The 26,764-nt window shown below is 40.0% G+C and overlaps 1 protein-coding gene across 1 annotated transcript in view; it reads right to left on the bottom strand.

Moving 5' to 3' along the window:
- Positions 1-26,764, bottom strand: part of dmd (dystrophin) — a 1,748,406-nt gene that overhangs the window by 1,197,836 nt on the left and 523,806 nt on the right. Inside the window, exons 13-15 of the mRNA XM_041212034.1 lie at positions 16,693-16,794; positions 14,280-14,387; positions 12,195-12,374 (exon numbers count right to left, since the gene is read on the bottom strand). Of these exons, the coding sequence (XP_041067968.1) occupies positions 12,195-12,374; positions 14,280-14,387; positions 16,693-16,794 (390 nt within the window). The remainder of the gene's footprint in view (positions 1-12,194; positions 12,375-14,279; positions 14,388-16,692; positions 16,795-26,764) is intronic.

Below are 26,764 nucleotides of genomic sequence, written 5' to 3'. Positions count from 1 at the left end.
AAGGGTGAAAGTTGGACTGGAGGGATTTCAATAGAGTTTTGTGGGGTGTTGTACAGAGCTGGGAAGCAATGACATATTCAAGGACCTTAACAAGAGGTTGGCGATAGTATGCGGTAGTTGGTGAGTGCAGAAGGGTTAAGGATGCGTTCTGTAGGAGAGAGGGATGTTGCCTGAAAGGAAGGAACCATTTTACAAGGTCATTTCACAATGGGAGTTTGTGAAATTAGCCCAATTATGTATTCTTGGCTGAGAGCCAAGGAATCCAATAGCCCGTTGAAACACCTGAGTCCAGGGGAAATATTGCTTGACTGACAGCTCTGGCTTTCTGATCTGTGCTGCCATTGTACAATGTTTATTTGCATGCAGTGAAGAGGTTTCAAGTGCTTGTGGTTTCTGCTATTGATACTTTAAATGGTCTAACACCATGATTAACACTTTTATTGGTCTGTAGTAAAAAGCATTTTTTAAAAAGAAAGTGAAAAGATATCAATACATGACTTTTTTTTAAAAAAAAGTTTTTTTTTTAAACACATCCTACTGCCACTATAGTGTGTATTTCTTCTATACAGTATATAATGGGTGAATGGGCATGCGAGTGTCATAGCTTGGCATGTGGGACAAGAGGGGCCATAGGAAGTGTGTAGGGGCATAAGAGGCCATAGGGATTGTTTGAAGGGCATACCTTGGCATAAGGGCCATGAGAAGCCACACGGGGTGTGTGGGGGATATGAGGTGGCACAAATAGGGCACGGGGAGTGTTTAGGATGAGAGGATGTGAGGGGTGAGGGCCTTTATGTTTTTATTATAACTGGGACAAAGTCCCACAGCACTGAGGTGGACATTTTAGACAGCCCGCCTCCATAACCAGCAGCCCAAGTTGGTTGGCCCAACTGCATCACTCCTGCTCCATTCCTCAACAATGAAAATCCCATCCTTGCAGGCACCTTCTCCCGAGCAGACAGGTCAAAATAGCTGAGAGATCGCTCAAAGTCTACATCAACAATCCTTCCTCAAACAATGCCATCAAAAATCAATTTACTGATCCTGCCTCTGATTTTCTACTTATGGCCTCTTGCTGTGTGCACATTGGCTGCCACATTGTTCTAAAATAGTGTCTCAACTTCAACAGTAATTCACTGGATGTAAATTGCTTTTGGATGTCCTGAGGATATAAAAAGGTTCAATATAAATGCGAGTTCATTTTTGCTTCTGTTGACTCTGGTTGCCGACCTACATTGGTTCCCAGTCAAGCAATGTCTGCTTTTAAAATTCTCATCTTTGTTTACAAAGCCCTCCATGGTCTTTCCCCACCCTGTCTCTTTAATCTCCATAGCCCCACAGTCCTTCAACATGTCTGAGCTCACCTAATTATGGCCTCTTGTGCATCCCAAATTTTAATTGCTCCACCATTGGTGGTTATGCTTTCAGTTGCCTTGGTTCTATCGTGCCACTGCCACTATCCCTAAGCAGCACCTGAACAATCTCAGAAATATGATGGAGGGCAGATTGCTGGACTTTTATGATGCCATGCAAGCCCATTGATGCACAGGTCTTGATAAGCCCTGGAATACCCTCCCTTTACCCTCTCTATCTTGTTTTCCTCCGTTAAGACATGCCTTAAAACCTAGCTCTAAACAAGCTTTTAGTCACCAGCCCTTAAATCTCCTTCAGTGGCTTGATATCATAATTTTTAAAATGCCCCTGTGAGATGCCTTGAGATGTTTCATTATGTTAAAGGCACTAGATAAATATGAGGTGTTGTTGTTCTTATGAGTTCTAACATTTGCTCGAATGAATTTCAGCATTTACTGTGCAGGATTATTCCCCAGTTTCCAGCACCTGCTGCATTTGTAGAAGATTATTTAGAAGAGATATTGTTAACTGCTTTTTGTTGTTAACAATATATCACTTTTCTTCCTTGCCCAGATGAATCGATGGAAAACACCAGCAGCCATGAAGGCTACAAAAACACATTAATATACACTGGCACACTCAATAGTGAACTGCATGTGATATTATCAAAGTACTATTGTTAATATTTAATAACACTGATTCCTTCTGCGCTCATCTTAGCAAGTACAATAAAGATACTGCAACTGCCTCATTTTTAATATCTATTGGCTTAATCATAGAATCACGCATAAGATTTCTAAAGTAAAATGAAAAATTGGCAATGAAACAGCAAAACAAGTAATATCTTCTGTTATGCCCCGAAGGTATTTTTGTCCTTGCATTTGAGCATTCCAATTGTTAGCTAATCAAGCAACATTAGGATCCCATCAGCCTCCTGAGCAAACAGGAACAAAAGTCAATTAGCACGTCAAAAACTGGCACTTAAAGGGTTATCTTCCTACTGTATTTTACATGTAGTTTTTATTATAAACTTGTTTATCTGCAAAATTGCGGAAACCAAATGTGACAACTCTAGTTGCCTTTATAGATGAATCAAGATAATCCAATTTATAAAGATTATGAATGGCACGTTAAGAATGCCACTTGCATGGTTACCATTTACTTGTAATTTCTCCTGTATATGAGAGGGAGGAACAAGCATGGTTATGTAAAGTAATACAACTGTATATCACTGTTATAGGGACCACACTATGATGTTCAAAAGTGACAAATTCAGCTCCTCAAAATAGGTACAACACCGTGCTCAAAACTTGATTAAAAACCGTAACACCAGTGCAGCAATTGATCAGTCTTTACTACAGTGAATTAGACAGTCTAATCCTGTAAATTTTTAAGAAAAGAATGTTACCAACCACTCAAGTTTAGGAATCACAAAAAAGCTGCCAAATTGAAAATAATGCCTGAAATCTTTTTAAACACTGTTAGGATAGAAAACAGAAAGGCCATTTTATGCAGCTTTACAGAGGTAGTGTCATGACTGATGTCATAGCTTGAGTATAATTGATTAAAATATGTTAAATATGTCAAAATGACTGAAGCTGACTCATTGCATTTGGAAATCTTGATATAGTAGTTACTTAGCAATCTAAAGATGTCTGTACGTGCATTTAAAGGAATAGAAAGAAATTGTGAATTTGGTTAATGAAAACTGCAGATTTCAAATGCATTCCAAATTGAATTTAACTGTGCTTCATTGAGAAAGCATTTTCCATGTCACACCTTATTATTCTACTATAGAGTGGCCCTTCTATCTGTGAATTAGATTTATGGGACAAAAATCACAAACGCAGACAGAAAAAGCATTTCAAATGAGTAAAACAATCCTTGTAGCCCAAAATAACCAGCAATTAAATCACAAGGCAGGTTTCCTTTTAAAAAAAAACCTTTTGTATATCTGAATACAAGATTCTCCAATATATTGCATAATAACACTGAATTAAGGTGTGCACACAATTTACGGTGTCAGAAATAGGTAACGGATCAGCCACCCATTATAGATCCTCCTTGATTTTCCTTTCCTGTTTTGAACACCGGGCTTATTATAAATGGAAGTTTGCAGCAGGTAATAAGAAAATAGTCCAAAGAAAATAAAAGGTTCTCCTCATATGTTCTCTGCATTCCACATTATAATGTATCCTGTTGTGGCACATATCAGGTATCTACAATCAGAAAGGGCACTGGCATAAGATACTGTCGACATACATGCATTTTCTAGCAGGGATTAGTTAATAGAGATCATGAGAGAAGGCTTGCCTCATTTCCCACTGACACCGACACCTCCCAACATCTTTTGTCCAGGAATACTGAGGTCAACTGTAGTACAGAATGACCCTCCTATACTGGTAATTTAAGTCAAATCAATTAATTAGACATAACTTAGAAATTAGACCTAGAGCTTTCTTTACCTAATATCATTGCTAAGTGGTATATTTTCTCACTCAACTACCTTAAGTATGAAACATGGTTAACTCCATGCTGCTGCGCTATACTTCACTCAGATTGGTTTTTAAAACTACAAAATAGGTTAGGAAAGAGGCTCAGAGTGTTAACAGTTATATGAATAAACTGTCTGTTTTATGCTGCTAATTCAGACCCCACTAAGCTACCACAGCCCCCATTCAGCTAATTCAGATGTGACTCTGAAATGAAGTCATACGGTGGTGTCCTAATCTTCGTCAATCAAAACTCATGACACCTAGGTGAGTAATTAGCTGCAAGGTATGATATTTGGGTATAAGTTAAATTAATTTTATTCCACTGCAGAGTCATTTCATGGCTTACATGTGTAAAATTTGAAACATAAAATAAGACTTTACAGATTGCATTACCAAAGTATTATTACTGTAATGTGGTTTAAACCCCAAGAGTCACTGCCGACAGTTTTCTACAGAACGAGTTCCATCCCACAAGATACCAATGGCTACAGCATGAAACAGAGCAATGGCCAAAACTGCCTTCTCTGTCATCTCCGACACACAGAGAGCCCCCATGCATAAATATGAACTGCCGCACACTACCCCTCTTCAAAACACACAAAATTATAGTAAAATAACAAAATATATATTTTTAAGCTTTAACATCGGAGGAACAAACAGAATATAATTGGTTTAGGTAATCAAAAAATACTTTAACCTTTTTGAACTCAAATGGCAGAGCAGGCTCAAGGGGCCGAATGGCCTGCAGCTGCTCCTAATTCATTTGTTCGTATGCATGTATGTTCATGAGTGATCAACACATAGAGTGGGCTTCAGGCTGTGCACTGTAGGCAAATACGTGTAACCTTTTCAGCAGGAAACAATTGAAAGCTGCAATGGGGATGGAGAGAACTTCAGGGTAATTCCCAATGGATGAATTAAGATGAACTGAATGGTCATCCTCATCTGTAATTATTTTGACATTATGTAAAAGCATAAGTATATAGCAATTGAAGCCACTAAAAGTAGGTTTTTAATATTAGTATCTTCAACGCCAACTCCCAACATAAGAATATCAACATAATGGCCCCGATTTGTCGTTAGCAGCGATGTAGGGCACTTGCCGTTGCCCTCAAAGAAAGCTGCAATCTCTATGGCAGGATGTAGTATAAAGGGTTAACAGACAGGATGTGCTAATATATGATGTGGATGATGTATTAGACTCTCTCTCTCTCTCAAGAGAGAGGGAGGCTGGAATCACGCCCAGGAGCACCATGACTACGCTGTAACCTGCTTAAAAGTAGTACTAATAAACAAGTGTTAAGCAGATACCGGAGTATGTCTACAATCTGTCTACTAACACGTACCAAATCTAGAGTCCAAGGTAGAAGAGCACATCTCAGAACATGGTGGCAGCAGTGAAGGCATCAATGTAAATCACAAAAGGAACCAAAGAATAAAGAAACTTTGAAACCAGCTTGTAAAAAATCAGCAGGAGAAGGAGGCACATTAGAGAGGGGGAACAATGACCGTACTTGATGAGCAGTCCCTGCCCTTTCCTCACCCATTTGACTGCCTCAAAGGCCTGCAGAGAGGCCAGCAGTGGGATTTATGGGAACACCATTTTCTCTGGCACTGAGCAGTGTCAAGCCTTCACAAAAAGGAGCAAAAGCTTCTTTCTTCATGCAGTAGGTCCAGTAGGAGATGACATTCTTCTAAGGCAAAGGATGCAAGATGCACCACAGGCTTTGAGGCCATTCTTAAAGCCTTTGACACTTAATTTAGCCCACTGCAGAACCCTGTTATTAAGCAAGCGGTTCATTACGCGAGGCAGGCCGAGCTTAGAGAGGTTAATTGGGCTATAATTCTGAGGCTTCATATGACTCTGTCAATTGGGTAGGCCCACAGCAGTGCCCCATCCATAAGAAAGCCCACTGCTAAACCAGGAAAAAGGGCAGGAAAATCCATGCCGGCAGCCATTTTGAGATGATTGTGCTGTGGCACAAAAACCCAACATAAAAGCCAAAATTGCCCAGTAGTGGGCACGGAATGCTTCCAGTGTGGCAAAATTGTACATTTCAAGCATTTCTGCAATTGCAAAAATTTTAATCAAAGTCGAAGACCAGAAAGTATTTATGAAACACATTCCATCCAAGAAATGGAAAGTCAAGAAAAAGGCAAAATTACAGAGTTCCTAGGGCAAGTTGATAGTCTTATTCCAGACTATTGGTCAGTTACACTCCAGGTTCAAAGTTTCAATACAACCTTTAAAATTGACACTGGCGCTCCTATTAAAATATTAACAGATGATCTCAACTGGCTTCAGCCTTCATCCATCAGACATCAAGATACAAGGTCCAGGGGGCATTGACCTTCCAAAAAAAGGCACAATTATTGTTCCTTTTAGCTACAAGGGGTGACAGATTATTGATTCTCTCCACGTTCTTCACAATTAACCCACATCCTTGTTGAGTGGCGATATTGCCATACTTCTAGGAAGCCTAGAAAATACAGATGACATTCATCATTTGAATGACTCACTGTCTTTCATGCAACAATCTTCGGCATTTCATTTAGAAGCAATGGAAATTAAGCCTTCAGAAGCTAAGGAAGTTTATACACTTGACAGTAAGTTCCTTTATTTCACAGAGATGCCATCCACTAGGCCAAAGGCAGAGATTAAAATTATGAATCTCTTAGTTCTTCACAAAAAAGCTAGATGTGGTGGATACAGAAGGCAGTGCAACAGACAGTGCACATCCGCATGAAGATCTGAACTGGCTCTTCCTAGAACTGATGAGGAAGAAGCACTTGCAACACTGAGTGATCTGATGGAGGTTGAGGTCCTACAGAATGATTCACCTTTCCATTTGAACAGTGCACCCAATGTTGTCTTTTTCTCTGTTGTCTTTTTAGAGGACTTTTTAGTAATCGACCAATATATTGCCAACTTTATCTCCAGTTGTCCATGAAGAGTATTCCACAGGGAATGCCTTGCTTGAGTCCAGGTTAGAGTCCTTAGAGGATCGAACTGCTAAAGAGCTGGTACCTTCCCAAGGTGAAAGTCAATTGCCACCCATACTGCAGAATCCTGTACAGCAATCTTGTCCCCAGGTTGACTGTCTACGGGAAATTCATCTCATTACTAAAGAGGCGGACTTGTCTCCATATTTTCAGCAATTCTACCCATTGCCCATAATGGAGCAGCCTTGTACAAAAAGGAGTGTGGCTCTCATACCACTGCCTACAGAAAGTAGACGGTCCTCCCAAAATATTATTCGGAAATCATCTCCTCCTCTTTTCCTGACAGATTTACAGGAATTTGATTGTGTTTTCCTTTGCCGTCTAAGTTTATTGATATCTCAGATCTTCAATGCCTTTTCAGTCTTCACTATAGCAGTGAATGATACAGCTGTGACGGTCTTCCCTGGAGTTGAAGATCATTCCTCTTCTGCAGCTTTTTCCCAAGTGCTTCAAGGGAGAAACAATTTTCTCAGAGTGTCCTGAGTTCTTCTCTTCAAAAGCCAGAGGGTTCAAAGATTGATTCTCTTCAGTTTTCTTTCTTGAGTCAGCCTTTCATTGAAAAGTCTTTGTTGTCCTTGCAGTTCAGTCTGCTAAAGTGTTGCCCTAGTCTGCAGATGATGATGTTCCTACCAGATGCAGAGGAGAGCCCTAATGCCTGCAACATGTCTTCCCTAAGGGCTGAGAAGACTGTGGGATAGTGAATCCCTCAGGACTGTGACTTGGGGAGGGGAAAGAGTGGGAATTGGAGTTAGGTAGAAACTGTAGTCGTAAAGAAGGAATTAAAGAAATGTAATGTAAATAATTAAATGTACAGTTTCATGCTGTTGAAAATAGGATAGTATCATTGAGGGGGAGTTGTAGTATAAAGCATTAACAGATGGAATATGCTAATGTATGATGTAACTGATGATGTACTGCTGACATCAGTTAGTCATATGCTAGACTATCAAGAGAAGGATTGAAATCATGCCTAGAAACAATGTGCCTTATCTGAAACCTGCTTAGATGTAGTACTAATAAACAAGTATTAAGCAGATACCAGATTATGTCTACAGTCTGTCTGCTAACCAAGTCCCACACCTAGAGTCAAAGGTAGAACACGTCAGAAAAAAGGATTCTCCTTTTTCCAATGGCAGCTTATATCTGGCACCAAGTCAAGAGATGTCAGCAACCAATCATATTGAAGTAAGTATTCACACACAGCAAAAAAAGTTAAATGTACTTAAAATCCTTCTGCTTGAAAATAAATTTTCATATAACTAAAAAAATGTTTGGATTAGAATAGAAGCTAAAATAAAGTTAGAAAAGTTAAAAAATTGAAAAAAAAACATTTTTATTAAACAAATGTACATTTTTATCATTATGGAGAAATTTGACATACCACAATTATAAAATTAGCTTCTCAGGGTCAGTGAAGGTGTTTAGCTGTAATTATGAAGTTTGTATACTGTTAGAAACTCAATTTCACTTCATTCAACAATGTCCAACAGTTTCAAAGGCTTTTACAGCGAGACTAATAGTATAAAAATAGAAATTCTTGGTAATTCAATTGATTTCCATTGATTGTAGTCTGCAGATTGCCCTAACAGTGCACCTTTTGGAGAACTATGGAATCACTCACAGCAACTCTGGATTTCTGAGTTATTCTGCACAGGGGCAGACTTCAGAAGTCGCTGTCGGTTTTGTTGGAAAAAAGACAGCAAACATTTGACAGCTTAACCATCATTACCATAACACAATCTGGGCCATCTATGAAGTTTTTCTAATGGTAGCCACATTTGATATTGTTTACTCCTTGCTATGAATATCACAAAGGAATGGACCACCCTGATAGTCTAAGAGGTAAAACCTTTGAATGATGCAGAAGGCAGCACATTGGAGGATCAATACCAGATATTGTACTGACGAACATGGACCTGGGCCCATTATCTTCAAACACTGAGTTTCAAATTCCATTGTGTCTTTAGAGGCATTCTCCACCAGAGGTACAGGTAAGCGTAAGGGTGGGAGAGTCAATCAGAGGGTCAGCCTCCAGCAGCTAGTTATAGGCACTGACAAAGATGTGGGGATTTGCAGCGAAAGATTCAAAAATGCCTTTACTAAAACTATATTTCATTCTTAAAAGTAAAGCTCACTTTTTCTATGTTTGCAGTTAAGCTGTTAGCTCCTCAGGATAAAGAATTATTGAGTTTACTTAATCAACATATAAGGAACAAGTATAAAACAGCAGAAAGACTCCAGGCTACAAATATTTCCCATTTTGTACAATAAAAATTTCAATGATTTGTAATTTTTAATCATTTCACCGACACAACTGCAGTTACAAAATGGATTTTTCTTATTCAACTGTTAGCTTGCATCACAGCCTCTGGAATTAGCCATTTTCTAACTTATAAAATATAAATGAAACATTTTGTCGAGCAATCCCATTGCCACTAACCAATCCTTATGGAGACACTCCTATAACAGCATTAGAATTCAGATCTATGTGTAGCTTTCACTATTAATGAGAACTTCACCTTAAACAAACTAACTTCAACTCTTCACTAACAAACTGTGAAGGTTGTAGTTGTTACAAATGGATCTGAGATGTAAATTGCAGTCATGTGACTGCCTCAGGGCTTGAGTTCAAATTTTTGTTCTCATTATTTGTGGTTTTTGTATCACAGCTTCTTTAATGTCACCACACAAGAAATTCTATTTTCTGCTATTTACCACTTGAAACCTTTAAAGAGGAAAGGAATTATGAAAGCATCTATATTAAGCACTGTAAAATGACCCAAGCATGTTTTTAGCTGCCTCACAAAAGTAAACTCCCTCAAACAAAGACAGAAAACACGGCAAATATTCAGCAAGACAAGCAGCATCCATTGAGAAGTACAACTGGGCAGCTGACATTTCAGATATAAGCCATGATTTAGAACTATTTCAGACTTCATTTGGTTGAAAAACTTGCAAAAGGTCAGCCTGAAAAGGTTTCTTACATCCCAAGTAAGTGATAAGAATGTGAGGCAGATCTTCTGGAATCATGAGGGATACTATTACCACAGCCTCTCACAAATACTGCTAAACCCACTCGAATGTCAATGTCCTAAAGTGGCTCTCAAATTCCATTTTGACTATTGTTCCTCACCTCCATTCACCCCAACACCGCCAGACCCCACCCCCCACCACTTCACTCCAACTCATTGTTTTCTCCCCGTACACACCCACTTAATTTTGTTTCCTCAAGTCTGATAATACCCTTTCTCCTCTTACTTCTTCTCTGTTCCATTACTGCTAATGGTGCAAAGAGAGCTACACCAATATAGGAGATAATCTGGTCCAAGTCATTCCATAATGCAGCCAGCTAATTATTAGGGATATGAACCCAGTATTTTGAGAAGCTGGTCCACCTGTAACTGAAGTCTTTAGAAACGTGACAATCAGTTCACAACTAAGTGTTTTCACTTTGCTGTGGTGTCACAAAATGTCGGCAAAGCTATTATAATAGGTCATATATTACTCTATAGGAGGTCCAGCAGTTCCTTCTCATGCTACAACAACGGTAGACCTTAATTGTTGCTTTCTCTTTCCACCGTTGAAATTAACAAATGAAGGGGATCTTGAAAATACAGAAATTGCAATGATCTCTAAGACACACAAAATTGTAGCTGAACTTCTGATCCTTCTGAAGTATTTACAGTAATTCGAGCGTCCTTGGCTGCTTGCTTCAGCACCTTTGAGGTGCCTGACTTTGATTTCCTGTGGCTAAAAAGCTCTCCCATATCTGCCTAAATTCATCAGCTGTAACTCTTGCAAAATTTTCATCCTTTTGTCAAGCAAGTTGAATTGATGTTCTCCAAATTCCTTCTTGGCAACTTCTTAGTTCACCATTAGCAATGGCTCCATGGGTCCCCTCTGCTGACCGGGGCAACACTAGTGTAAAGCTGTTTGCTATCCCAAACAAAAACATCTCTTCAATGAGCGTATCAATAATCCTGATCAGCTGATGTCCTACAGTATTTTCTTTTCTCCAATACTCTCTCCATAAAATTGGGTTCTCCTGACCAGAATCTCATACAATTTTTGTTTTTGCAGAACACACTACAATAGGTCACACTCCTTGAATCACTGTATGACAGTATAAGTCAGCCATGAATTTTTGTACCTTTACCTGATTTAATTGTCACCTTCACTGCTCTGACCCTATGTCTGTAACAGTGAAGTAAATTAAGGTTTCATACTTCACCTTACTTACGTCTACAAAATTTGGTAATAAATTTTGGCTCAATTTGGCATGCTATCTTTTGCAAAAACATGGTCTAATAAATTAGGAATATTTATCAGACAGAAGCATATCAAAACAATTTTATCGGTTTGTATCTTCTTTAAATCTAATACAATAGTAGAATTCCTAAATAAGAAAATAAGAAATAGGAGCAGGAATAGGCTATTCAGCCTCTCAAGCCTGCTCTGCCAGTCAATAAGATCATGGCTGATCTGATTGTCGCCTTAACTTCATTTTCCTGCCTGCTCCCATAACCCTCGACTCCCTTGTCAATCAACAATCTGTCTCTCAGTGGTGAATATTTTTTGTAAACAAGCATTGGCTCTTGGGCCACGATCTTCTAGCCCCCCCCCCACCCACCCTTCCCCCACCCCACTGGCCACCCCAGGGGCAGGTTCACCTGTGGTGGGGCCAGCGAGCCATTGAAATCTCCATTCACATCGGAGGGACTGGAAGAACCCACCAACATGAGGGGCTGGAAATTTCAGCCTTTATGTTCTGTGCACCCCTTCCAGCAGTTGCTTCTTTCTTTCTGTTTTTTTTTGTCAAAAGTTTCTCTTGGAACTTCTGTGAATTCTCCTTTCCCCCTCACCCTCTCCTTCTACCTTGAAGGTACAGTGCAAGTTCTGCAAAGCACATGGAACAGAGCTGTCCACAACTTGCCACAAATTGACACCAAATGGAGAATTTCATTGACTAGTCCATGAACACCAGACCTGGAATGCTTGTAATAATACTATGAATAAAACATTCCTCACACTTTCATGAACACAAAATTGATAAACATATAGTTGCTATTAGTGTCACACAAATAGCAAATCTAAAATCAAGCCCTTCACCAAGCATTAATGCCTGCTAGCAAGCTAAATTAGCAAAGTAGAAATAACATAACCACCTAAATAGTTAATTGGGGTGGATAAGTCTGCCTTTGCTATTGATCTAACCTGGATGAATGGCAATAAAAGATGCATGTAATGAGTTGATTAGCAAGACTGAAGAATAAAACTGACACAAGAAACTGAATAGCCGTGGCACAGCTTTTGTTTACTTTCTGTTGACAATCAGTGATGTACCTGCTTGGAGTAGTTCTCCAGTTTCTGTACAAGATCATCCCAGCGCTGAGCAAATTCCTCAAGCCTCGCCTGTAACTTCTGAGCTACAACCTTATTTTTCAATGTCATGAGGAGATCCTGACAAAGGGCACAAAGTTTATCCATGAACTGTCGTTTCATCTCCAGCTCTCCTTTCAGAATCTGTTGATCAGGAAAAGAAGGAACTAAAAGGGCAGCCAACAAAAGTATGGCTTACATGACTCATCATACATGTAATATCCCATAACTAACTGAAAATATTGCATTTCTTTAGTTCTGCAGTGAACTTTTATCTCTCATAAGATACAAATAATTTTAGAAAAATTAATAAAAAGTTGTCATTGAACTTTCCAGTCAGAACTGTACTTATTTCAATTAACATCTAAGGTAAACTATTAATGGTTATATAGATATAAAATATGTCCAAAAACTTCCATGACATTCAAAGTCAACTTTTGCCTTTGAGGGTTCATGGCTATTACTTGCATTGTTCAGAAAACCAACAGTAACCAAAAGCAACATGTTCTGGTGCAAAGCAGCAGGATTTGATCCACGCCAGTCTACCTGCTGACAGGAGGGAGCTTGTTAAAGCTGAGTGCTAGGGCAAAATAAATCAAAATCACAATAATTTTTCCCCCACCCTTCCAAAGCTCTGGCCTTTACACTATTTAAGGATCCATGGGCTGATTATATTTCACCCAAGTGCTCATTCTTGGGGCTGCTAATAGGTTCAGGTCCCTACCAATTAGATGGCTACAATATGGGGCTGCATTTGACTAGGTTATCCCCCAGTTGGAGTCACCCTCAGAGCACCGATGGTAGGAATGTAACAGGGAAAAGAAAGGCCGTGAAAAGTTCATCCTAGATCTGAGGAATCAAAATTATGTTGCAGAGCCTGGGGAGAAAAAAAATGACACAGTGAAATGAGGGTGTGGTGAGAAACATTAGTCAAAAATAAATCTGACAGCCACTTTGGGACATTAATATCAGAGTCTGTGAAAGGTTGCAGTAACAAAATCCCCCATGATTCAAGATCTGCCTCACTTACTTAGGAATAAGCAACCTTTCCCGACTGACCCCTTGCATTTTTTTTTCAAAACAAATCAAGTTTGAGGCTCTTTTCAAGAAAGGTTTATGCCTGAAGCAGCAACTGGCTTGTATTTTCTCAATGGATGCTGTCTGTCCTGCTGAATGTCTCCCACATTTTCTGACTTTGAGGCATTTTTGCCTTTATTAGGCAGCTAAAAACATGACCAGGCCGCTTTATGGTATTGAATACAAGATGTTTCAACATTCTGATCCCAAAGGTGCCAAATGGAAAACAACAGCAATAGAATAGACATAACACAGTGCAGGTGGGCTAAATTGGTGCAGTATGACCCCTCCACCAGTCCGACTGCCCATGCCAACTGTATTATGGTGTGAGCAATATATTACCGGAGTCAATTGGCTCACTAACAGGCCTAATTGACCATTGATTATTTATTTAAATATGGTGGATGGGCTGCCAATTTCAACCCCTGTATTATGGAAGTGAGCTTGGGCATGGCTAGGAAGGTGATGGGGGGTTGGCATCTGCATTATTTTTCATGCCCCCTGGCCAAAAAACAACTGGTGGAGGTACATAAAATCCAGCCCAGTTTGTCTGAGAACAATATATCTCAATAACTAATGGATGGATTTCAACAAAACTTTGTACACAGATAGGTAAGGCCCATGGAAGAATTGATTAGTTTTTGGTGAAGATGCGGATCTGGATCCTAGATTTTTTTAAAGGATCCTTTAATATTGGGAGATAGGGCAAACTGACTTTTTAAAAAAATGTTCTGGGTTGTTTTATTTAAAATGTTGTTGTTTGTTTTAGAATGTTGTAAATTGCCTCAGCTGCTGTGGTGGAATTTGTCACTGCTGTCAAAATGTGAGTAGGGTTTTCTGAGCAGTTTGTTCAATGTCGATTGGCCTGATGCCAAATCAGGAACATGAATATTCATTACAATACCATCTACATAATTAATAATTAACTGATTGCATGAGTGAAAGAGCACTTTCAATAACTGTTGCACTCACTGCTAATTTTCTCAAATTAGCGACCATCTCATTCTGGTCTCTGAAACCAGTTGTCTGAACCTTATTCAATGACTCCTCCTTCTCCATCAGCCATGCATCAAAAAGGCACTAGAACAAACAGGAAGGTTTATGTTAAAACATTGACCTTCAAACTGAGGCAGTCAGAATGAAACAACAATAATTAATAAATCAGGCTTGTTTCTAATAGCACATGCAGAAACTGCATCAAGTCAGCAATCTTTAACATATGATTAAAGAAAGTCATGTTTTTTCATGGAAATGAAGATTCTTTGGTATAAAAGCAAAATGGAATATAGTACCAATATACTACATTGAGTAAGCAGTGCTGAGCTCCAAGAGTTTAACTGTGGTTTGTCACCCACTGGTTTCCATTGATCAGCCAGTTACCAGATGAAGTGTTCAGCAAAAGGAAATCACAGTTGATTATTCAGAGATTATTCTGCTTATTCAGAGAATATAGTTATAGCAGAAAACTATAGTTCTAATTTCCATTGCCATGTTAAATAAACTGTAAATTCTCAACATTTAGCTTTACTTATCCCTAAAAAAAAGGTTGTAGCTCTGCACCGGCACAGACCCAGAGGAATTCTGGAATTTCTCAGAATATGATAAATTTATAGCAATTTGGCATTGCTATGTTGTCATGAGTATGGGTTTATCCATTATAGCTATATGAAATTGTTTTTCTAAACACAAAGTCTGAAGTGGGGTTGTTCGCTAATGATTGCACAATGTTCAGCACCATTCACAACTCCTCAGATATAGAAGCGGTCCATGTCTAAATGCAGCAAGACCTGGACAATATCCAAGCTTGGGCTGACAAGTGGCAAGTAACATTCATGCCACATAAGTGCCGGTCAATGATCATCTCCAACATGAGAGAATCTAACTATCACCCCTTGATATTCAGTGGCATTATCATTGCTGATTCTCCCACTATCAACATCCTGGGGGTTACCATTGACCAGAAACTGAAGTGGACTAGCGATATAAATACTGTGACTACAAGAGCACGTCAGAGGCTAGGAATTCTGCGGCAAGTAACTCACCGCCTGACTCCCCAAAGCCTGTGCACCATCTACAGGGCACAAGTCAGGAGTGTGATAGAATAATCTCCACTTGCCTGGATGAGTGCAGTTCCAACAACATTCAAAAAGCTCAACACTGTCCAGGACAAAGCAGCCGCTTGATTGGCACACCATCCACAAACATTCATTCCCTCTACCACATGACACACAGTAGCAGCAGTATGTCCTATCTACAAGTTGCACTGCAGGAACTCATCAAGCTCCTTGGACAGCACCTTCAAAACCAACAATTGCTACCATCTAGAAGGGCAAGGACAGCAGACACATGGGAATGCCACCACCTGGAAGTTCCCCTATAAGCCGCTCACCATCCTGACTTTGAAATATATCACCATTCCTTCACTGTCGCTGGGTCAAAAACCTAGAACTCTTTCCCTAACAGCACTGTGGGTGTACCTACATCACATTGACCGCAGCGGTTCAAGAAGGCAGCTCACCACCACCTTCTCAAGGGCAATTAGGGAATGCTCAATTAATACTGGCCTAGTCAGCAATGCCCACTTCCCATGAATGAATAAAGAAAGTTGATATAACTGGAGCTTTTGAATATCTCTGCACCATTTTCAGCTCATGGTGTAATATTGTTTGGGCCACAGGGATAAGGATAGGAATAAACCTGCACTTATATAGCACCATAATCATGTTTCTCTAAAGCATCTCAGACAGCTTTATCGACAATGAATAACTTTGAACTGCATGAATTTAGTATTGGCAAACATAGCTACGATTTTGCACATAATAAGATGTCACAAAAATCATCGATCAGTTTAATTGTCTTCTGTGGAGCTGGTTGGTGCAGAAATGCTGTCCTCGACGCCAGGAAACTCCCTGCCCTTCTTCAAGCAATGCTGTGGTTCTTTCAGGTCCATCTAAACCACCCAAACCAATGGATGGATGAAAGCTTTACCATTCTAATGTAATAGGGGTATTATCATTCACTCATTGGCAGTGATGATCATGAATTCACAGCTGCCTTCCAACTGACTTGCTACCTATGTGTATTAATGCTAAAGACTCATTACCAGGAGTAAAAAAAGAGTTAAGAAAGAGAATGTCTCATAAGGCCTTGATTGCATTGAGCTACCATTGGAAAACAGAATCAGATGGAGCATGGTATTATATCCACTACTATCAAAAACAGCTTTTGGTTAATGACAGATGTAAGAAAAATACTGAGGTTAACCACAGCCAATATCAAGAAATGTGCTTATTTCAAGATATCTTGACATGATTTATTTCCCAGAAATCTACTTCAATGTGAATTAAGGCTGTACATCAGAAAAGTAATTGGCAATGTGAGTTACCTGTTCTTCAGTGAAGTACTGCCATTTAAAAAGAATCTCTTGCAACAGTATCCAGCGCTCCTCAGTCCATTTGCATATAGCTGCCCACCTCTCTCCAAGAATCTGCAATACAAACAGATTATTAAAGGAAATTATTTTAAAAAGAATATTCAAGGTTATGGTGTTACCCTAAAGCTATGAGTCTCTACTTTATATAAAGTCCCATTGCAAAGGTCACTTAGGCCTCAGATTTGCTCTGCTGTTTTGGGGGACACAACCATAACTCTGATAGCATTCCACCAGAACTGGCAAACACTCTGCTTTCACCTGGATACTTCATCTCTCAGCTTCGTGTGGGAACTTTCAAGTGTCTCATTTGGGGCGCAACCTCTGCCTGCCCCTAAAGAAGGTCACTTACATAGTGAAGGAAAGGCTGAGGTAAGGAATTCCCCATGTTTTTTTCCAGTTTAAGGAGGCTAGAGAGCGCAGTTAGTTGATGCATACAGATCCAGAAAGGTAAAAGTGAGTCCCAACATGTGGCGGATGGAGGGGGAAGGGTTTTGACACCCAGGCCAGAATCAAGGATTGGACACTGAAGATAAAGAAGAAATGATTTTAATATGTTTTCCTTAAATGTTTAGAAAATAGTGCCCACTTAGGAGCTGCTATGGTCCCAATCTATTAATTCCTAGTGAAAGAGAAAATTAGCACCCCTAATGGAGACATCTTCCACCTGCATTTCTCAGGTCATCAGTGGGGAATAGGTAGGGCCATAGATGCCCCTGCACCATCATCCCCCCCACCCCCATTCCCGCAAGCAGCATCAAAGGCCCACTCCCACATGCAGACTCCTTGGAGACAACAACAGAGCTCTGCTCTAATTTATAAATTTAAGAAAAAGTGAAAAGTACTTGGATCTAGTTATTGATGCAATTGTTTTTGTAGCACTGAATGGGTAATGGAGGGGATACAATAGTCTAAGGTCTAACAATAATGGGGGAAACAAAACACCATTAAGGGTTTTTGCTCAACACATTGCTTACCTGTTTCATTTAGCTGTTAACAATTTTTCATTGGTGCAGCAGAATTTTTTTTTTCAAAAACGTGAATAGAATAGAACTTGATTACTTGCGACTATGAAGAAAACCAACTTCGCGCAAACTCATCAAAGACACAAGTTTGTGCATTCCACCGCAGAAACCGTGAAGCTTAAAGTAACCTGGTGTGGAGCAACACTGATGCATTGCGAGCACCCTATCTCCTTAGGAGTCACCCTTGACAGATGCCTCACCTTCAAGAACCACATCGAAAAGACAAAGGCAAAAGTGAGCACACGAAACAACATCCTGAATAAGCTCACTAACACAAAATGGGGAGCAAGCTCGAAAACATTGCGAACCAGTGCACTTGCTCTTTGCTATTCCACTGCCAAATACGCCTGCCCTGCATGGGAAAGATCTACTTACACTAAGATGGATACCATTCTGAATGCAAGCTGCCGACTTATCATAGGTTGTTTAAAACCAACAAACACCAACAGCCTATATATCCTGGCGGGTATCGCTCCCCCTGATATAAGAAGAATGGTAGCCAGCAAGAAAGAGCGACTCCATCAAACATCAGATGAGAGGCACTCTCTACATGGTCATATACCTACACCCAGCTGCCTACAGTCAAGGAAGACCTTCATGAACAGTGTTGTTCCACTACAATCAACTCCATCTGAAGCCCGCATCGCCTTGTGGAAAGACTGGCTCGCCAGTCTCGAACAACCCCCAGCGATGGAAATTCTACCGGATGAAAGCCTTCCCCCAGGAGCTAATTGCAACTGGGCAACCTGGAAGTGCCTTAACAGACTTGAGACTGGTGTAGGTCATTCAAAGGTGTCACTAAGCAAATTAGGATATACAACCAGCCCAACAACTGGTGAATGTGGAACTGAGCCACAGACTATGCAGCATCTCCTGCAATGCCTATCGCTAGAGGAACCTTTCACTGTTGTAGATCTTGCTGAATTCAACAAGGCGCAAAAATGTGTCCAGTTCTGGCTGGGCCATGTATAGACTGTCCGTGGACACAATATAAAAAAACTTGCAACTCTAATTGTCTGTGAGCTTTTTATTCAAACTACAGTAATCCATTATATGGGCTTGCATGGAACCCAAATCACTTTTTATGTTTCATATACTTATATTTTATAGCTAAGCTTTTTTTTTGCTGAATAAAGGCTCCACTTTAGGAAATTAAATGACACTAGAAGCTGGGCAATAATGCAAAATTTACTTCATTTATATGAGATTGCAATAGCAATAGTACAGCAGATATGAAGGGGCAAAGGCACAGGCATTTCAGAATACAGATCGCATTTGATCAGAAATAAAATTCCACATAAACTAAATAAGCAATGGAAAGAGCAGCTACATACAAATCAACAAGATGATGACTCGGGTCGAAAGCTGCTCTACAAGGAATGCATTCTCAATGTGGATATAAACTTCAAGATAGTTAATAAATCAGGAATAATTTCCTATTGGGAATTTCTTCCTGATTCAATACAGTTAACAATTTAATGCTACGTTTTCATCAACTCAAACCAATAATAGGAGAGGAAAAGTACAGGGGCAGTATTTCCATTAAAAAAAACTCTCTCTCAGCTCAACTACGTGGAAGGGATAACTTTCTCAACTGAAATCAGACAAAGGTAATGGTGTGAAAAAAAAAATCAGCCAGATTCCTATTTCTGATCCCCAGCAAACCTGTTGGAAATAAGTCTCTCAATAAAGTTGAACGACCTCACCACACCTCACAGTCGAATAATGAGCCAACATTCTACGTGTCAACTCATCAATGCTTCATGCTGGCATTTGTTAAGTTTAATCCATGGGCTGGATTTTACGCTCCCTATCAGTGAGTGTGAGGCAGGAGGGCAATTAAATCCAGTGGGCACCATGTCCAGCACCTACTGCTCCTGTGCCCCCTCAATTATACGTGCAGTGGGGGAGCTGTTGGGCAGTCTGCACACCCTTAGGGCAATTAAAGAATTTGAGATCTCTTCCTTCTCAAGGTCACGCTAGAATATCTTGATGTTCCCATATATCCATGTATGAAGCTTGCATATGTGCATAATCACATCTGTCTCTCATGATTGGCACTGAGTGGCAGTGGGAGCTAATGGCCATTTAAGAGCCTCATCCTGCTGCTGCAGGTATTTTATACAGGGCACGAGTAGGACCATGCCATGTGCGAAGCCCGGTAGCTTTAACGGTATAGGATGGTGATGGAGAAGGGGGGGTGATCCTCCATTACATGTCTCCTGAGCCCATCAGAGACCCCCTCTAAAGTCAGCCTCCACCCTTTCCCCTTCCGCTGCCTGTAGATCCTGGCACCCCACCCCTCATCAGGACCTGGCCCCAGCATTTCCATCCATCCCCACCACTCTCGCCAGTACATACCTCGCATCTGGCTCCTGGTTCCTCAAAGTCAGGGACTGGAAACAGTCCCAGCAATGGCCATCACTCCCAGTGGCATTGCTGGAACCAGAGAGCTGCCAGCCAACCTATTGGACAGTAGCTCTTAGAGGTGGGACTTCTCCCCAGATGGGTGCTGAAGGCCTGCCTCAAGCAAATTAACGCATCTCACACTGTTCATTAACTGTGGGTCTGCCATTCAAAGAGGGGATGAACTCCCCAACCCCAAATTTTTAGCCAGCACGGACCAATGCGCTCCACTAAATCCAGCCCGATGTCTGCTAGAAGTCAATGCATTCTACTACTCTTGACCCCTTCCCCAAAGTCGCCTTATAATTCCTCACAAGTTGCTTGTGTGCAGTCTCAAAGTTTGTGCTTGAGTAAACATATGGATCCTGCTCTGGTTCGGAATCAGGACTTGCTGGTATGCTGTTAGGAAAATGAAGTATTTCTGAATTGTTTGGAGTTACTCTGACTGAGTTCTTCTACACCTTCAGAAACCCACAATAGGAAAGTGGATTAGCCTCTGGCCATAGCATATGTTCCGATCAAATTTGGCTTGATCTAACATTACTGGAAAAATGAAGGGCCTGGAAGAACCAAAACTGATGGTCTTAATTTGAATGGTAACCATTTTAATCTCTTGCTCTTCTTGTAAAATTATTAATCTTGCCCTAAATAGTTCAGTCAATACCAAAAAATGCAGTGATTAAGTTCACTGAAATATTTTGCAGGCAAAAGCAAAATACTGCAGATGTTGGAAAGCTGCATCAAATTCTGATGAAAGGTCATCAACCTGAAAACTGTGCAGAATTTTCCTGGCTCTGTGGGGGTGGAAGTGCAGCCAGGTTAGGGGAGGGGGAGGGGGCAGGGAGCTGCTTTGGGAAAGCTCCCTGGCGCATTCCAGCCACTGGGAAAGTTTCCCCAGAGTGACCAGGCAAATGGATCAACTGCCTACTGCAAAGCGTAGGCAGGCAATTTGCATAATTAAGGGCCCAACTGGGGGTCATTAAGAGTACTCGGCAGAATTTTGTCTATGGCAGAGTGTGTCCACCCCCCCGTCCACGGTATAGGGAGGTCACCAGCTTAATGAACAGCAAGCTTGGAGGCAGCCAGTTAGGAGGTGGCCCCTAGGAAAATAGCTGCACTGGTCTGGCTCCTGGTAAGTGCGTGCTCGGGACCCCCATTCCGTCCCAACACCGGGGTCCCGAAGCTCATGGAAACATTCTGCCCTTTAATTATGTCTCACAAATGCTGCCAGACCTGCTGAGCATATCCAGTATTTTTTGCAGATATTTTGCAGTCTCAGTGGATGACTACCTGCATTGCCTGCTATTGTCGTGATCCATACTAACCAAGAATTCTCCTGCTTCAGTCCCTGAAATGCATGCATGCCAATGTCAGTACTTCAACGTTTATTAAAATGTGCTAGTATGTCAGTATTTCCCGACCAAGATGAAGACAATCCCACACGATCTCCTCCTTCTCAAGGACACCCGAGAATACCTTGCAGTTCTCTTCTATGCATGTAGGAAGCTTGTGCGTTTGCACAATTACATCTGTCTCACATTAGCTCATGATTGGCACTAAGCGGCTGGTGGGAATATGAAAACCAGCTCTCCACACTGACCTTGTACAGGGCAACTGTCAGCTTTGCAGACCAACAGCCGACATTCACAGAGGTGCGTTAGCATTCGCTGTCAAAATGACTAGCTCACTGTGAAATGGTACCAAGTGACATACGAGAACTTCAAACCTTCTGGGAGATATACTGTTAAAGCTAATCATGTAAATTATGCTGGAAAGACTAAGAAATACAAAGTACATCAAGGTGGTAAGGGCAACACAGATTGAGGTGATAGACTGGAATGAAGTATAAAATGTACAGCCAAGGAGTGGATCTTTAAATGTCAACTAGAAGCTTTTGCTTGTTGCTCTAGGTGGCAGTGGAGGTGGGGAGATTGGCAATAACCTCGTAGAACAGCGTGTGGAACCATTGATTCATTCTGAAGCTGCTTCCAAGGAGTTAGTGAGAAGGATTACATTTGAATACGCATATCTCATGGGTTTTCGAGAACATGTTTATGGTTTCTATCCACAAAGTGAGATGTTATAAATTTTCATTTCCCTGAATAAACCTTTTCGGGTTCAGTATAAACTCTTGTGAGTACAAACACGTTTCCATCTGTTCCTATTCAGATGAAGTTACATTGTTTCATAGTTTGCCACTGTGAGATTTGAACTCTTGATCTTGAGGTTACAAGCCCAGTACCATAACCACTTGGCTATTTAGGCCAAGCCAAAGATGTTGTTATAACTCTTTCGAGTACAAACACATTTCCATCTGTTCCTATTCAGATGAAGTTACATTGTTTCATAGTTTGCCATTGTGAGATTTGAACTCTTGATTGTTTGCCATTGTGAGATTTGAACTCTTGATACTCTTTTGAGTAAACCTGTTTCCATCTGTTTCAGATGAAGTTACATTGTTTCATAGTTTGCCATTGTGAGATTTGAACTCTTGATCTTGGGGTTACAAACCCAGTACCATAACCACTTGGCTATTTAGGCCAAGCTAAAATTCTGTCCTGCAAAGCTGCCATCTCATTTTGCATTGGAAGCCTGTGTAACTCTTTCGAGTACAAACCCGTTTCCATCTGTTTCAGATGAAGTTACATTGTTTTATAGTTTGCCATTGTGAGATTTGAACTCTTGATACTCTTTTGAGTAAACCTGTTTCCATCTGTTTCAGATGAAGTTACATTGTTTCATAGTTTGCCATTGTGAGATTTGAACTCTTGATCTTGGGGTTACAAACCCAGTACCATAACCACTTGGCTATCACACCAGAACTCGGATTCAGTATAACTCCCATAAGTGGACCCCAGATGCTAATTGAATCAATTGAAATTAAGCACATACAGGTGGCAGGCATTGATTGCATGGTTACTTGGGCAAAGATAAAGAGACACGTACTGACACAAATGGAGTGGAGTCAGGGGATACATGCCTGTAATATTTTACCCTGTGAATAAATCTATCCTAAGTGAAGACTGGCTTCAGATTCTTCCTTCACCCACTGGCTATCTGGAATACACCAGAACTCAAATTTCAGTGCTGACTAACACATTGCACAATATTTAATTATATGATAGCATTGCCCAAGAACTTTCCCTGCTACAATCTGGATATCCTAAGTGCACATGCCTGTGTGTGCACTTCTCCAATTTTTCAATAAGCACAACTGATTTAAAACTACAGTGAAGCTGCTTTATTTTGCAGAATAAAAATGACTAAACAAAAGTAGAAACACTCATGAACAAAATTCCAAATATTGTTAATCCTCCCCTATAATGCTACACATAATAGCACAAAACAGCAAAAACATGCTTTTATTCCAAATAACTGATCAAATTATTTTTTTAATGTTATTTCATTTTGGATCAGCAATCACTCTATCTTAATTACCAGATTTGCATTTGTGCAGCCCTTTTAAACCTGACTGACACTGAACACGTGTCTTTGTTTTCTCAACTTTTTGATAATTCTGTACCTAGGAATTAAAATCTTGGCTACTTCTGGCAACTGTCTCTGCTGAGCTCAAATGAACGAAGTTATCTCAACCCAATTAGCTGCGAATGATCATGAACTAACTCATTTTCATTGAAGAAACAGACTGCATCTTGTTTGTACAGAGAATGGTGAGGCAGGCTATGATTATATACAATTGTTGAATGTCATTGGGTTCAGAGCAACTCATTTGCATTGCTTTTATGATTGGCCTGCAACTTTTTAAATCTCATGTCTTATACAACGCTCCAACAAGAGACTGAAAACTGTCAATGCATGGCTAAAACTTAGGATTTTATCTGAAAAGTGTACTCTAGTTCCAGGATCCTTATAATCGTAGATTGGAAAACCAGTGAACTTAATTTTCTCATAAGGAAAGTTAGAACAGGTTTTCCATTGTGATATGAAGCATTTAATATGATGTCTTTATCAATGAATTGCATGTCATTGTAAGGGATGGTCTCTGTGTGTTTGCTTCAGGGGCATTTCCAAAATACTTTACTGACCTATTTAATAGAAGATACCATGTTGTTAGTAGACTCTCCTGGAGATCTAGTGTGATATACTTCTTATTGTAAACTACAGGAAAGCCAGTGTGTATGGTGGTAAGTGTCTGAGTACACTGTTATGGATTTTTTCAATTGTATATTAATTGTGTTTAATCATATGCAGATTGGGGTCTCATTTGAACAGATACAAAGAGACACTCAAACTAGAGTGTAATTAATTTAGGAGGCACTTGCTTGTAATATTTCAAGCTGTGAATAAATGTTAGACTGAGGAAAGATTGGCTTCGATATTGTCTTTCACCAACTGGCTTCCTGAAATATAACAGGGAACCTCAAAGGCAATGGGTAGCCATTTCAATTGTTGATTCACATTGGTACCTGACCTACCAGTAGACAGTCATTTAGGAACAAGACGACAAGGTGGTAAAGGGTGCTTTAATCTTTCTAGGCTTGCATCAACTATAGCAGAATCTTAGTGTTGGCTATGCTTGTGGCATTTTGGACCTGTGTCAATACAGTCCTGTTTCATGGTTCACAATTTTTAGAAGTCCAATAGAAGGCCTTCTTCTTTCCCTAAATGAGATTCAGGCCATGCTTATTATTGAACAAATGACATAATTTAGCTATGGTACCTGTACACATTAGGTCTGCTGTGTTATACTCATTATGCATTACCTTTTGAGGGTGTAACAATCAAAGATAAGTGTAACATGCAATCCTTTCAGAATAAATTATTTTTGCTTCAAAGGCAGAATCAAAAAAGCCTTCATGACGCTGGAAAACTAATTTTTAAAAAAATTAACAAAAAATTTCCTCAGCCCCTTAGGAAATAAAGCTCACACCTTCAATGCACGGGATCACCATCAGAGATTTCTAATCCACTATCATAACAAAAAAACACACTTATGTATATTTTTGTTGCACTATATGTGATGGGATATTGGACAGCCCAAAATTACAAAAAATACCTTATCACACTCAACTCTCAGTTTAATTACACACTTCCACTTGTCAGGAAGAAGGCTTTTGGATTCTAGTTTTCCAAGAAAATCAATCTGACTTAATGGTGATCTCCAAAATACTGGAATCCCAACTAATTACTCAACTTAACTCAATCACCATAATGCAGTGGCCCTGGTTAGAGACTTTAATTCAGGGCTGCTCTCGATTTGTCAGCTTTTTCTTGTTTCTGGGTTGGCATTTGTTAACTTCACTGTCTATGCTTACACTTGAAGATAGCCACATGGGTGAGGTACTGGGTTTGGCCTGTATTGATGGAGCTAAATTACAGCCTTATAGTCTTGACCTTCAAAAGAACCAGGGAAAAACATAATAGATAAAAAAAACTTAATTGCGTGTTTGCCCTTGCTGATAATACTTCAGGGTAATTTTCATCTTTACCACTTGATTTCAATGGAAATTAAAATCATGCAAGGTTCTATAACAAGTGATTGATAAGTTCCACTCAAGTGGCAAAGATGAGAATTATCCCCTTCATTCATACTGAACAGCAAAACTGCTCAGGCAACATCAGCTACCGGCGAGTGGGTGCATTGAAAATCAAACTGATGTTTATTGTTTCCCATCTTGAATGCCAACTGAGTGGCATCAAAGGCAGAATATCAATATGTAATAGGCACTGCACTGTACCAAACTTCTAGCAATACATTATAAAATCTGACATGAGAAGAAAGAAAATCATGTCACCCAAATCAGCCTTTCTCCCAGCTCCAGCAAGTTGCCTTTTAAGGGTGTATATTAGGAGTAGTGGGGTTGGGAAGGTGAGGGTTGGGTGGGTGGGGGTGGGTGGGGGGGGGGGGGGGTGGATGGGTGTGGTGCTGCATTTGCACACAGAAAAAGAAATGGAAACTCCCTCAAGATTTCAACAGGAGGTTTCTTCTTCCCTCTCTACTTTCGGGAGGCATTTAGCCTGAAAGCCCTGCTAAGACTCCAACAGCTTATACCAATATAAATAAAGGAGAAAAATAACTGGATCAATCATTAAATGGCGCTTTAATAGCAAATTATTACTGTTAATTAAGACTAGTGAGCTAAACTGACCATGTATACTTTTTACATGTTTTAAGCAACTATCAAATTGGTATTCTCCTAATTATTTTGCTTGAATTATTAGTTACATTCTTCAGTAAATATTAATACAGACACATATTGAACGAGGAATTACAATATTGTATTCAGTACAAAATATGATCTGGCACACACTAAAGGTATACAAATTATTTTATGGATGAGTGAACATTCTTTCATAAACAAAAGATCTATTTGCTTAGCAGATAATAACAAATCAGAAATTGGTGTATTAAATTGATAGGGAAATTGAGTTGATCAGACATAACTACAGTCTCAGCTTTTACACTGCTATCCACCTTCAGTATGAAATAGGCCAAACCTGACTAAACAATGCCCTGCAGTATTTGAAAACCTGGCTTGAGCTTTATAAGACTGCAAGGCCATTTAAAAACAGGAAAAGCTACTCAGTTGAATGAGCCCATCTCTTTGGTTAGATCAAGTCTACATTCAACTCTT

The sequence above is a fragment of the Carcharodon carcharias genome, chromosome 18 (assembly GCF_017639515.1).
Source record: "Carcharodon carcharias isolate sCarCar2 chromosome 18, sCarCar2.pri, whole genome shotgun sequence".
Lineage (NCBI taxonomy): Eukaryota > Metazoa > Chordata > Chondrichthyes > Lamniformes > Lamnidae > Carcharodon > Carcharodon carcharias.
This window is presented reverse-complemented; position numbering and strand designations above follow the sequence as displayed.